The sequence below is a fragment of the Alexandromys fortis genome, unplaced genomic scaffold, assembly GCF_014885135.2.
Source record: "Alexandromys fortis isolate MF-2015 unplaced genomic scaffold, M_Fortis_MF-2015_v1.1 scaffold_45, whole genome shotgun sequence".
Classification (NCBI taxonomy): Eukaryota; Metazoa; Chordata; class Mammalia; order Rodentia; family Cricetidae; genus Alexandromys; species Alexandromys fortis.
In genome coordinates, this window is record NW_026067926.1 from 9,450,854 (window position 1) to 9,463,839 (window position 12,986).

General features: G+C 49.2%; 1 protein-coding gene across 11 annotated transcripts in view; it reads left to right on the forward strand.

The window, feature by feature from the left end:
* The window catches only part of Plekha7 (pleckstrin homology domain containing A7), a 191,205-nt gene that overhangs the window by 152,294 nt on the left and 25,925 nt on the right, over positions 1-12,986 (forward strand). For all 11 annotated transcript variants that reach the window (XR_007591890.1, XM_050143170.1, XM_050143168.1 and 8 more), the window contains 3 exons: positions 4,555-5,077; positions 5,403-5,489; positions 8,277-8,330. Coding sequence is in view for 10 of the 11 variants with exons in the window: in XM_050143170.1 (XP_049999127.1) it covers positions 4,555-5,077; positions 5,403-5,489; positions 8,277-8,330 (664 nt within the window). In the remaining variant the exon portion in view is untranslated. The remainder of the gene's footprint in view (positions 1-4,554; positions 5,078-5,402; positions 5,490-8,276; positions 8,331-12,986) is intronic.

Genomic DNA, 12,986 nt, shown 5'->3' on the forward strand with positions numbered 1-12,986 from the left:
CAAACATGAGGTTAGAAAGGCTAGGTATGTCCATGCTTTAGATATGAATGGTGAAGGAGCAGGGAGAGAATAAGCCCTGGGATTTGGATTTGCATACCTGAGTGGCAACTGAGCTGAGGAAGACTAAGGGAGGTCTTTTTTGCTTCCACTGAGTGTCTTGGACCTAGATGGGGACATCTTGACAGAGCTAATGTCTTTTTTCACTTGAAAAAAAAATTTAAATTTATACGTATGGGTGTTTTGCCTGCATTTATGTCTGTGTACCAGGTATGTAGCCAGTGCCTACAGAGGCCAGAAGAGGGTGTTGGGTTCCCTAGAACTGGAGTTAGAAACAGTACCATGTGAATGCTAGAAACCAAACCTGAGTCCTCTATAGGAACAGCAGGTGCTCTTAACAGCCACACTGTCTCTCTACACCCTTTTTCTTTCTTTCTATCTCTCTCTCTCTCTCTCTCTCTCTCTCTCTCTCTCTCTCTCTCTCTCTCTCTTTCTTTCTTTCTTTCTTTCATAGGGTCTTGCTATGTAGCCCAGGCTGGCCTCGAACTCACAGAGCTCCATCTGCCTCTACTTCCCAAGTGCCATGATGAAAGATATGCACACCACACCTGGGCAGGGCTAGTTTCACTGTTCAAGTCTGAAGGCAGTTGACTTAGGAATGAAGGCGCTACTGGGATGCCTTGCCAGCGAGAACCTTTCATGGGAGAAAGTACTTGCAAAAAAGCAGACAGCTGAGGTTTTCACTTGTCGCTGATGAAATGTGTCTCCATAAGCCTTCCTGACAGCCTACAGAGCTCCCTTACTCCACTACACACACTCAGGAGGCACAAGGGCAGCCTGTGTCAGGGAGCCAAGGGTGAGTGCTCAGCACGGGGATGAGAAGCAGCCACTAAGAGCTGATGGTGCTGGCTTTCCCCGTGTGTGGTGGGAGTTCGAGCCATTCTTATGTAAAGGACTGGGGATTTGGGGGTGGGGGGTAGGTCATCCATCTGTAGAGAGCAGTTCACTAGCCTTGGAGATCGCTGCAGAGCCCAGGGTGGAAGCTGATCTCAGTGGGATGGAAAGTGGGTCACAGTGAATCAGTCCTGAAGTGTAGAGGAGAATGCCCGTCAGCACGAGGTTGCACCATGTCTTAAAAGGACTGCATCCTTCATTCCCAGATATTTGTTCTTAAAGATGTATGTAGTGGGGCCTCATGACATGTCTGAGATCACCAGAGGGTAGCTGTAAGTTCCAGGCCAGTCTGCTCTACACACACACACACACTCACACTCGTATATATAAGTATAATTGTAATTTCCAATAGTAAGTGATAGAGGGATCTGGCTGCTTAATGAAGGAACTTTCCATTTGAATTTTCATTCAAATTTTCCATTTGAAAATACAGAGGAAGAAGCCGGCTATCTCTGCTTTGTGTATAGTTAAGACTGTGCTGACCTCATTGTCACTGGACAACGTTGTCACAGCCCATGGTAGCTGGCATTGGAAGGAGGGACAGACTGCTTTGGTCCACATTGAGAACTATTTCTAATTTATCCCTGCATTTTTGAGTTGCATCTACTTTGCATTTCCTTCATTTAACTCTCTTGGAATCGGGTGAGCAAGAGTCTCGCATACCCTGAGTCCTAGCATGTTCTGTGAGCTTGTTTTTGAAATTCTAGCCTTCAAAAATTCTCCACCCACACCCAGTGTTTAAGGTAAAGTATACTTGTAAAATTAAAAGGCGAGGTGGGGCTGGGGATTAAACGTGGATTTGAGGGAACACAATAGGAAATGAAAGGCCCGTGTGATTGATGTGGAAGCGAGGGTGAGGAATTTCTCCAGTGAGCGGGAGTGGTCACACAGGTTGATCTTCTGCTTTGACATGGCTGTATCTGAGGCAACTTTCTCAGTGTATCCTGTTTAACTTTCTGTTCTTGGGGCCACAGAACAGGTAAGAGACCAGGAGCTCCTGATTATTGTCTGTATAAGGCCAGGTTGTCAGGGCAGAGCTGCCCCGGGAGCACATACCTGCTCCTGGGAGCCATCAGGTCCCTGTCTCCATCAGCCAGTTAATCATTATAGTCTGGCTGCAGGGGCCAGTGGCCATCATCCTAATGTCTGAGATGACCCCACATAGCAAGGCATGGTCTGGAGGGTGGGCTCAGGATTTGGGGCAGTGCCTGGTGAGGGTTGTGATCATCTAAACGTGATAGGTGTGCCCTGCATGTGGGCTGGAGAAACAGGGGTTTGGCTGGGACATACTTTACATTCTTCAAGTTTTGCTTCAGGCAAAATAAACAATGGTTCCAAAGTCCTGGCCTCCAGGGGAACCCCCACACCTGGTTTCTGCTCCTGTCACCATGTCAGACATGGAATTTGGAAAAATTAATGAAAAAATCTCTGCCACCTAGTGGCAAGCAAACACACTTGCATGCTAGATGAGTTTGGGTTGAAGATATCTTAAAATCCCCTCAGCTAAATGAAAAGAAGCTGTCAAGGGAAGCTACCCTGCTTGACTGCTCCCCTCTATTCCTCACAGTGATTTAGTTGGAGGCTCTTATTTACATGTTATAGAAAGGGAAGGGAGACTCAGAAAAAACACAGACCTGAGGTCAGACAGATTTAATAGGCCATTAGAAGAGCACTTGTTTAAACAGGGTGAACACACTCTGCCGGAAGTTAGCACTCTTAGGTCTAGTAGGGCTGAGAAAACCTACATTTCAAAACTATATTTTAGATAGAGTCCTGAACTCAGGGCTTTGTGTATGCCTGGCAAGGACTCTTAGCAACTGAGTTATATCCTAGCCCTGTATTTAAAAGACTTTTTAGATTTATTTTATACATATGAATGTTTTGCCTGCATGTATGTGTACCATGTGTATTTCTGCTATCTGCAGAGGTCAGAAAAGAGAGTTAGAGCCCCTGGAACTAGCATTACAGATGGTTGTGAGTCACCATGTGGGTGCTGAAGATTGAACCCAGGTCCTTTGCAAGAGCAGCCAGTGCTAAGGCTTCCCTCCAGCTTTTCCTTTTAATCAAAAAGAAATAATTATGGGGCAGTTGGCAAGAGTGTTTTCTGTGCAAGTCTGAGAAACTGAGCTCAGGTCTTCAGCACCCACATTAGTGCCAGGCGTTTTGCCTATGCCAAGCAGCCCCAGTGTTTGGGCACAGACAGGTGGATCTAGGAGCTTACCAGCTAGCCAGCTTAGTCAGAACAAGAAGTTCTGGGCCAGTGAGAGACACTGTCTCAAGGGAATAGGCCAAGGGTGTTAGAGCAGGATACTTGTCTACACACATGTACATGGTCATGTACACCCAACACGTGTACATACACATAATCATGCATCTTTAAAAAGTATTAATTATATATTGATGTACTAGATGGGGCAGTCTAGTGTATGCACACAGTGTGACGTGGTTGAAACAAGCCGATGAATGCGCATCACCCCACCCACATACCCTTGTGTGTGTATGGTGAGAACACCCAGTCTTGAAGTATGTATTATCACTGCGTTGTGCAGCGGGGCTCTAATACATGCTCACTTGGTCCAGCTGAACCCTGGCTCACACTGACCAACATCTCCCCGTTTATTTCCCCCATCCCCAGGTCTGGTAACCACAGCTTTACTTATGGCTTCCCTGCATCCCCATAGAAGTGAGAGTGTACAGTGTCTAACTTAACTCAGGAATCTACCTTCTGAACAGGCCTTGGGTGCTGCCGCCACTGCCTTCACTGGCCATACTTAAAGTTAGCATCGGCCCAGAGTGATGTCTGACACACAGCAGTGCACTCTGTATAAGTTTACTATATGACGCTGATAAAACGGAATCAGGATTTGAACTCTGTAGACAGCAGGGCACTGAGGGGGCTTGGGGCACACTGGAGTGGTCAGATGTACAGGAAACACATCAGGAGGCCCTCAGAGTTGTCTGCAGGAGGGAAGGAAGCTGTCTCTGGGTTAGAAAGGTAATAAAAGGAAGACTCCAGCTCCAGCCATTTTCTTTGTGCTAGGGGTTGGTGCTATGATGACGGATGCTTAAAAGAAATCCCACAGTAGCTCAGAATTGAGTATAGTAGAGGGTTATTTATTTAGGGGTAGACTCACAGATTATAGTCGTCTGCTCGAACAAATGGGGAACAGCAACCAAATAGCCTGAGAGGCTGGATGTGCACTTCACTGTTGGCTTGTGTAGTATAAGAGGCCATGCCCAAATGGGCTGGTAACTTAAAGGCTACTGGCTGTAGGAATTCCTCCAGCAGTGCTAGGCTCCCAGGCAGAAGAAAAGAACTATGGGACCTTTCCAGACCCACAAACATTGCTTGTCGTTGACAGCTGGCAGGAGAAGAGAGGCAGTTTAATCACTCTGCACCAGGAGTGATGGGCAAGGGAACCCCCCGTGATCCTGGCTGTCAGAGAAAACTGCGTCTGGGGTCTTCTTCAGTGCAAAGCCCTATGTGTCTGCTTCAGTCACTGTTTGGAGTCCTCACAGTCTCCCCAGCAAGCTGATCTTGTGAGTTTCCTTAGCTGTGTTGCCCTGAGTGATGGTCTGACATGCTCTTTCTCCCTTTCTCAGCTTGCCCTTAGACCAGACACTTCCTCGCCAGGGTCCCAGTCAGCCCCTGTCCTTCCCGGAAAACTACCAGACTCTTCCCAAAAACACGAGACATCCTTCTGGGAGCTCTTCACCCCCTCCCCGGAACCTGCCCAGTGACTACAAGTACGCACAGGACCGAGCAAGCCATCTGAAGATGTCCAGTGAGGAGCGTCGGGCACACAGGGATGGTACCGTGTGGCAGCTCTACGAGTGGCAGCAGAGGCAGCAGTTCCGGCATGGCAGCCCCACGGCGCCCATAGGAGCTGGCTCCCCGGAGTTCACTGAGCAGGGCCGCAGCCGGAGCCTGCTAGAAGTGCCCCGCTCCATCTCTGTGCCTCCATCTCCTTCTGACATCCCTCCTCTAGGGCCTCCCAAGCCCTTACCACCCCGGCGGCCACATACACCAGCAGAAAGGGTCACAGTGAAGCCACCTGAGCAGAGGAGGAGTGTGGACATCTCTCTGGGAGGTTCTCCCAGGAAGGCACGGGGTCATGCTCTTAAGGTGAGGCCTAGGAACTTCTGCCGGGTGACTGGGGTCTGACATTGAGAGACAGAGTCACTCTGGCTTCTTGGCAGCCTACAAGGCAGGAAAAGGTGTTTGCATTCAGTCAGGCCATGAATCCATAACAACATAGCTGAGACTTACCTCTCCAGGGGTGACTTTCAGTTTGCTGTACTATGCCTAGTGAGGAAGGCTATGTGTTCCTTTTGGAGACCAGGTACCCAGGGCTCAAACAGGCAGAAGGGCACGTGGTAGGTGGGCCTGGCAGTGAGTGACTGAGGTCTCCTTGCCTGGCCTCAGTCTGGCTTCTCCTCTCCTGTTACAGAACTCCTCTCATGTGGACCGGCGTTCCATGCCTTCCATGGGCTACATGACCCACACAGTCAGCGCTCCCAGCTTACATGGAAAATCGGTAAGCTGCTCCCCACTTCCCTCTCCAGGTGATTGATGTGTGCCTTAGCGTATGAGACTCTAGCCCATGGTATTTCCTCCCTCAGAGCTGCAGCCCACAAGGCAGCTTTTGACCTCTTTTTAGTGATGAGGTGACAGAGAGGCCCAGCGGCTCACTTGGGCTTTGTAGCAGACCCTCCAAAGACTGAGAAAAGTGGAGGAGAATGTTGGGCTGGTCCCCTTTCTTCTACCTACCTGCTTTCTCCTTTAACACCCCTCCTTTCTTCACTGGCCTTCATTGCGATTGGTTAACTCTCCCTTCAAAGTTCACTGCGATTGGTTAACTCTCCCTTCAAAGTTCACTATGATTGGTTAACTCTTCCTTCAAAGCACCCATCCTTCTGGTGAAGCTGAACTGGTGGCTTTTGAGCAAGCAGCTTCCTGTGCCCTATGCTGGCGGTGCCTTTATTTGCCCTAATGACAGAGCCAATGCGATCATTGCCTAGTGGTGTCACATCAATGTTGTCCTGGCACGGGGTGAAGAGTATAATTGCAGCGGTGTGCCCTGCGGTGGCTGACTCCCTCCTGATGTGTCTACACGCCCGCAGCTGGAAGAGCTCTCGCTGCTGCTCACCCGGTTGCAGCGGCACCAGGCCAAGTTGGCCAGCGTGCGCAATTTCGCCGTGGGCCAGTTACTGCACCACTACTTGACCTTTCCTGCCTGCCAGGTCAGCGCCGGTGGGCTCTCCTGGCCCAGGCAGGGATGGCCTGCCTCTCATGTTTCCCCGTGCAGTGTGCTCTGGTCTGTCCTGCTGGCTGGCTCTCTTCCTCTTCCCTTGCCTGTTGCTTCTGGGTGCTATAGCCAGTCACTGTGGGCAATGGTGGAGCGTTCCTCCCACCTCGCTCTGGCACAGGGGAGAGGATGCATGGGGTGGGACAGACCTGAACCTTGCTTCTTGAGCTGTGCAGTTGCCAGGCTGGCACATGGTCATCTTGTCTAAGAGCTGTGCCTGTCACTCATTGTCACTCTGCCTTGTCATTCATTGAAGACATGTGGGTCAGCCTGGAGGGAAATGTAGGGCACCTCCCCTTGCAGAACAGCCCTCATCTCTTGTCCTATTTGGCCTTGTAGGAACCTGCATAGGTAAGGTGGTACTGAATTGTCATTATGGGACAAGAGGATCCTGAAGGGGCAGTAACTCACTGTGTTTCCAGGAGCTTGCAGGCTGGAGCCAGAATCCCTGTTTTAGAGTGTGAAATAGCACCAGGGCCTTGGATTTCAGGCTTCATGAGACTGCCCAGAAGTTTTTCTCTTGGGCTCCTGGAGCAGCTAAAGGAAACGGAGTCCTTCTTGTCTGCAGAGTTGTCCTTGGGCAGTGGTGACTCAGCCATACCAGCCTCGTCCCTTCATGCAGCACAGAGCAAGGCAGAGGACAGATGAGGGTGCCAGCATTGTCACTTCCCCTTTTAGCAGGATCTGGAGGACCCAGGAAATGTAATTAGAAAAATGGGTGTAAGAGAATGGGTTTGTTTGTTAAAAACAAACGAGCAAACCTAAGTTGTGAGACTAAGTAGATTATTCGTGGTTAAAGAGCTTGCCATGAAATTGTGTGAAACCTGTTAAATGCTGGCTGGGTGTGGCTGTTCTCCTGTGATTCCAACCCCAGAGCAAGCTCACTAGTAAGACTGCTGTATCAATGAGCCTTGCCTTATAAATAGGTAGAAGAGCAATGGAATGCTCTCACACATGTGTGTGCCCCACACATGCAAAAACATGCACACCCACATGCATACCACACACACACAAAGAAAAAGAAAAGAGTCATAAATCACGAGTTTGATTTTAAATAACATGCTTCAGCTATCTTTGAACACACATGTTCAAAGTGTGTAGGGACAATGACTTGAGGAAGTGGGGCAGTGAAGGAGACAATATAGCGAAAGCCTGTACAAACCATAAGCATCCCTTACAGATAGGGCTTCCAGGCCTAAAGCACTGTGTGAGCGTCTCATGTGTGAACTGTGTGTAGGAGATGGTCTCGCACTGTATTTGTCTACCTTCCCCATCCTTGGCTTGCTCAGCTGGAGGCCCCCAGTCCACTAAGAGCTCTGGACTATTCTTAAGTAAGCTCTCACAACTCTTCTGCCTCAATTAGCTTCTGTGATCTTCTGAACACGAGTGTGACTTGTGGGAAGTCTTATTCTTAATAATAGCTTGATAGACCATGAGAGACACCACCAACAGTCTTACCCAGGGACCCCTTCAAGAGCAAAGCTTCCAGGAAACTTGTAGCAGGAGCCCAAGGTCATACTTAGTGGATCACCCAAGTTGTTTCTCTCTGCCTTTTCCAGCAATTCATCCACATCACTTGGGGTCATATTACTTCATGCATGTGAGACAGCCCAGCCCAAAGGTTTGATGCCAAGGGTTAGAGCAGTGCTTGCTGTCCATGGGATCCTAGCTCTATGGATGGCAAGTGCTCTTCCAGGCAGATCTCCCGGTTCTGCCTCAGGAGCCCGATCTGCCTCATCTGCTCTACTGCCCTAGCAGCCTTGTTGGGTCCTCCCCATCAAACCACAATGGGTGCAGGGATAAGCTGGCTTTTCCCACAGTGACCCACAAGCTCTACCATGCCGAAAGAGGGCTCTGAGTTTCTCCGTGCTTCCTCCATGGCCTGGTGTGTTCGTCTGCTGTGGTCCCGTGTCTTCAGAGCTGTGTGATGTGAAGGGTCGACTATGAAGATCAGTTATTTTAACACTAGTGTTTGTAACTGTTTTGTTTTGTTTTTCCTCCCTGTTTCCTTGGAAGGCTGATGATACCTACCTCCAGCTGAAAAAGGACCTGGAGTACCTGGATCTAAAGGTGGGTGGTGGATCTGGAGAGATCCCTCAGTTCAGTTCCCAGCACCCACCTCAGGCAGTTCACTGCCACCTACTATTCTGTTCTAGAGCATTCAATTCCCTCCACTGGCACCCACATGCACATGGTGCAGTAAGCTCACACAGGCACACGCACTACTCCTAAACAAAGATAATACATCTTTGAAGCCGAGTGGCATCAGGATCCCACCTCCCATGGACACTCATTTTTTTGAGAGTATTACCTGCTGGAGCCCAACACTTATGCTCCAGACCTTAAGTGAAAAGTCTTGTCTGAATCAGATGAACTTCATTGCTTACAGTGGGACTCTCGTGAAGTTGCTTGTGAGCCCTGGTGGGAGGTCTCTGACTTAGAGAATGAGGACCATGATTTTGATCTTTTCCTTCCCTTGGTTAGACCCAGAGGTTCCTAGGAAGTAGCCACTGGCTTCATCAGAATCTCTGCTGCTGCTGGGAGTGTGTTTGGTTCATAGGGAGTGGCTGATGTATGTCTTCAGCCACAAGTGGCTTCATGGGTCCTTTGGGTTTGTTGATGAGGGAGCAAGTTCCACATGGAGTGATGGGACTTTGAGGCCCACCCATTGCCTCTCCCTTTAAAGCTGAGCACTAGGAGCCCATGCATGCTTAAGGCCCAGGCTCTGACTCAGCCTTCACAACAGACCTGAAGGGCTCCGGGGAAATGGGATACATTCCTCCCTGGAGAAAGATGCTCCTGACTTGCCACAACTCTGCATATTCCCTCTGAGAACAGTTCCTCATGCTGGTGCTGTGGACCAGACTGGAGGAGACTAACCTTAGTCAGTCCGGGCAGGGAAGGGACCGTGCTCATCTCCCCTGCACTGTGAACCTGGCTCAAGATGCTGCTAATGCAGGGGTCGCTTCAGGCCTCATGGGGCTCAGCTGTAATATAGCACATAAGGCGGTAGGCGGAAGGTTTTCCCATGCTGACAGTCCACCAAAGTCTTGCTTAGATATCTCCCAGTTCACTTAGGTATCTATTAAGCATTTGCTGTATGTCCAGCTAGCTCTACAAAGGCAGATGCAAAAGGAAAACTGAGGTCCTACTCATAAGAAATTTCCAAATAATGTGGGCTGGGGAAAGAAAATATCCCCACATGATAATATAAACTGTGATCATACAGAGATCTATTTGGCTCAGTTCTGAGGTGGAGTCATGAGAATTCCTATGGGCCGCGAGAAAGGCTCCTGAGGAAGCAGGGAGCAGATGAACAACAGAGCTTTGAGGACTCATGGCTTAGAGTAATTGTTAGGAAGTAGGTGGGGACAGGACCAGAGTGAGCCAAAGAGAGCTGGGGTACAGTGGTGAGAATAGAGCCATGGGGAAAGGTGGAAACAAATCCTGCTGACTCCTGATCCTCTCCTAGGCCTTAGGAAGGAAGGCTCAGGGAGCACAGAGATTAAAAGAGGAGAAACTGAGGCACAGGCTTCAGAGCAAGAGTTCCTGTTTGTCCAGACTGCAAGAGAAGCTGTCTGGCCCATGGACTGTGTTTTATTTTGTTGCATTAGCCTGCACAGTAGCCCTATAAGGGAAGTAAATCACTTCCTCGAGGCCACATTGGAGACAGAGATAAATTGGCTCCCGTGCTACCCTGAAGCTCACATTCACCTTGCTACCAGCTTTCATAACACGCCATGTGTGCTGCTGTGGTCCCAAAGGCATTAAACTTTGGGGGGAGGCAAACTTGGGTTCCAATGGCAGGGAATGGATTTGATAGACTGAAGAGGCAAGTTATATCCAGAGGAAGGGGGCGGTGCTTTCCTAGCTAGCAGCTGTGTCACCTGAGGAGGAATTCTGGATGCTGCCATTGTTTGTCATGAGAATAGCTGGGCTTGCAGCCACATTTTCCTGGTGCTGTATCTGCTAACTGTAATTACTAAGCTCTTCTCAGGGAACTAGTCCCCAGATGAGCCTCTCCTGAAGCTGAGAGAAGCTTGACTCTCCCACTGCCCATGTGAGAGTAGATGCTAGACTGTGAGTGCAGAGTTGATAAGAAAGGCTACTGTGCCTCCATGGCTTCCACCAGAGGGCAGAGAGACCAGCTCTGCCCTTCACAGACCTACCTGGGATATTAGATTCTCAAAGGAATAGCCAACTGCAGGACACAGAGCCCAGGATCGAGGGTCTCCAGATGAATGTGTACAGATGTTCAAAGCATAAATCTAAGTCTAAAAGTGTTGGTCCAGTTTCCATTTTCTGGGGTAGTGCTCCAGGGTGGGTCTCTGCTTACCTTGATATACTGTATGCTGATGTCCCCTTCACCTGCGAACTCAGATTCTCTTCCCCAGCTTCTCTATGAGCCAGGGAGCATTTCCACAGTGGGAAGTGTGCCTGTGAGAAGACTCACAGCAGCAGTGCAGTGACAGGGAACTAGGGGAACTTGGGAGAAATGGAGACAGGCTGCAAAGCTCTGGTGTGTCACCATGTATTTCCTGTGACTCTAAAGAGGAGTGAGCCCAGCAGATGGCAGCTCTAGGCAGACAGGGTTCAGCTGGTAGACATGCTCTTCTGAAAGGGCCTCTCCATAGTGCTGAATGCCCTGTCCCTGGGCTGCACGGCTGAAACTCCAAGACATTGGGTCATGGATCCTGTGACATACTGGGCAGAATGTTTTTGAAATGAGGAAGAGAGAACAAGTCACACACCTAGGAAAGCGGGTGCACTTGAGTAAGCCCCGAAGACCATTCTGGGCACGGGAGGCAAGCTCAGTCTCTCTAGGACCAACTTCCTCTTTCTATGGTGGGATAGATTGAGCCTCCAGCCTCATGCATGTGGGGCAAGCAGCCTACCACTGAACCATACTCAACTATGTCACCAATTCTTTTTCCTTTTTGTTTTAAGATAAGGTCTTACTATTAATAAATTCCCAGGTTAGCATTGAATTCCTTTTTTTTAGCCCAGGCTGGCTTTGAACTTGCACCAGCTACTCAGGTAGTTGCAATAACTGGCCAGTGTCACTAAAGTCAAGTGTGTGTGTGTGTGTGTGTGTGTGTGTGTGTGTGTGTGTGTGTGTATGTGTGTGTGTGTTAATAGGGGTATAACCCAGGGCCTTGTGCTTGCCGGGCAGGTGCATTCCCACTGCTCTGTTTCCAGCCCTAGAGCAAGCTTCTCTAGAGATTTCCCTTTCTCATATCTGATCTGCTAATCCCCTCACTCTGCTGTGTTGACCTATGCTCTTTCATGCTCTTATCCAAGAGCCAAGGTTCCAGGGCCCATCCACCCCTCTGATTAGCTGACCCCCAGTTTCCTGAGTTCATTGGTGGTGTGTTCTCCCTAGCACCTTGGGCGAGTTTTCCTCCCTCAGGTGGACATTGCTGCTGTGGGCCAGACAGTCAGATGAAGGCACCTCTTAGAAGACGCTCTTAGCTAGGGTGTTTTGGGGAGTGCTTGCTTCTCTGCTCTTTCTCTTGGAGATGCCAGGGTAAAAAGGACTGAGCAATGATGAAGCTTCTCTTCTACCTGGCAGTGTGGGCACTTGGTTCATTTGTGTGTTGATTCTCTCAGTAGCTCCAAGTAATAGGAATTATTGTCCCTACCCTGTTAACCAAGAACTTGTGTCTCAGAGACGTTAAAGGACTTCTGCAAAGTTCCGTGACTGGAGCTGACTTCAGCCCTGAGTTTGTCATCATGGAAATTCTGTCTCCCAGAACCTGGACTCCACTGATTGGCTTCCAGGCGTGGGCTGTGGTGGGGTTGCTGTTGTCCACAGCGTTTTAAAAGAATTACTCTTTTAGATGGAGTCTAATAGTGTTGCCCAGTTTGTTCTCAAACACCCAGACTCAAATGATGCTCCTGGGCTATGGATGTGTGCCTGTGCTCTTGGCTTTGAGTTATTTTTATACAGCTGTGAAACACATCCACGTGAGGTTGAGCAGGGTGTCTTTGGCTGTTGGGGGATATCTTTGTAGATCCAGAAGGTTGCCTTCAACCCCAGGGAGTCCCTTGTCTCTGGGAAGAAGTGCCATTGCAGCTTCACATCCGTGGCACTGTAGGTTTTCTCTGACAGTTTGAGCCTGAGATCAGGGCTTATCCATTTCCAACGTCAGCTTCTCAGGCAGAGTTTTTTAGGTTGTTATCTGGGACATCAGCTATTTCTAGAACACCTGGGAACTTGGTTTTTAAAAATATAGATCTGAGCCAGGTCTAATGATACACACCCATTTCTTAGGGGACTGAGATAGGAGGATCATTTGAGCCTGTAAATTAGAGGCCAGCCCACAGAACATAATGACTTCCTCAGTCAAACTGCCAGACAATAATGGTGCACGCCTTTAATCCCAGCACTTGGGAGGCAGAGGCAGGTGGATCTTTGAGTTTGAGGCCAGCCTGGTCTACAGACTGAGTTCCAGGATGGCTAGGATTACACAGAGAAACTCTGTCTTGGAAAAAAAAAAAATTTAAAGAAAAAAAAGCTGGCCATAGTGGCTCACACCTTGGAGGTGGGTGGATTTCTGTGAGCTTGAGGCCAGGCTGGTTTATACCGGGAGTTCCAGGACAGCTACCAAAACTTCCCATAGAGACTTTGTCTCAAAGAACAAATAAACAAACTTCAGAACCTGACACAATCCATGCCTGTAGTTCCTGCACTCAGTAGGACAGAGACGGGATTGCTTCAAGTTC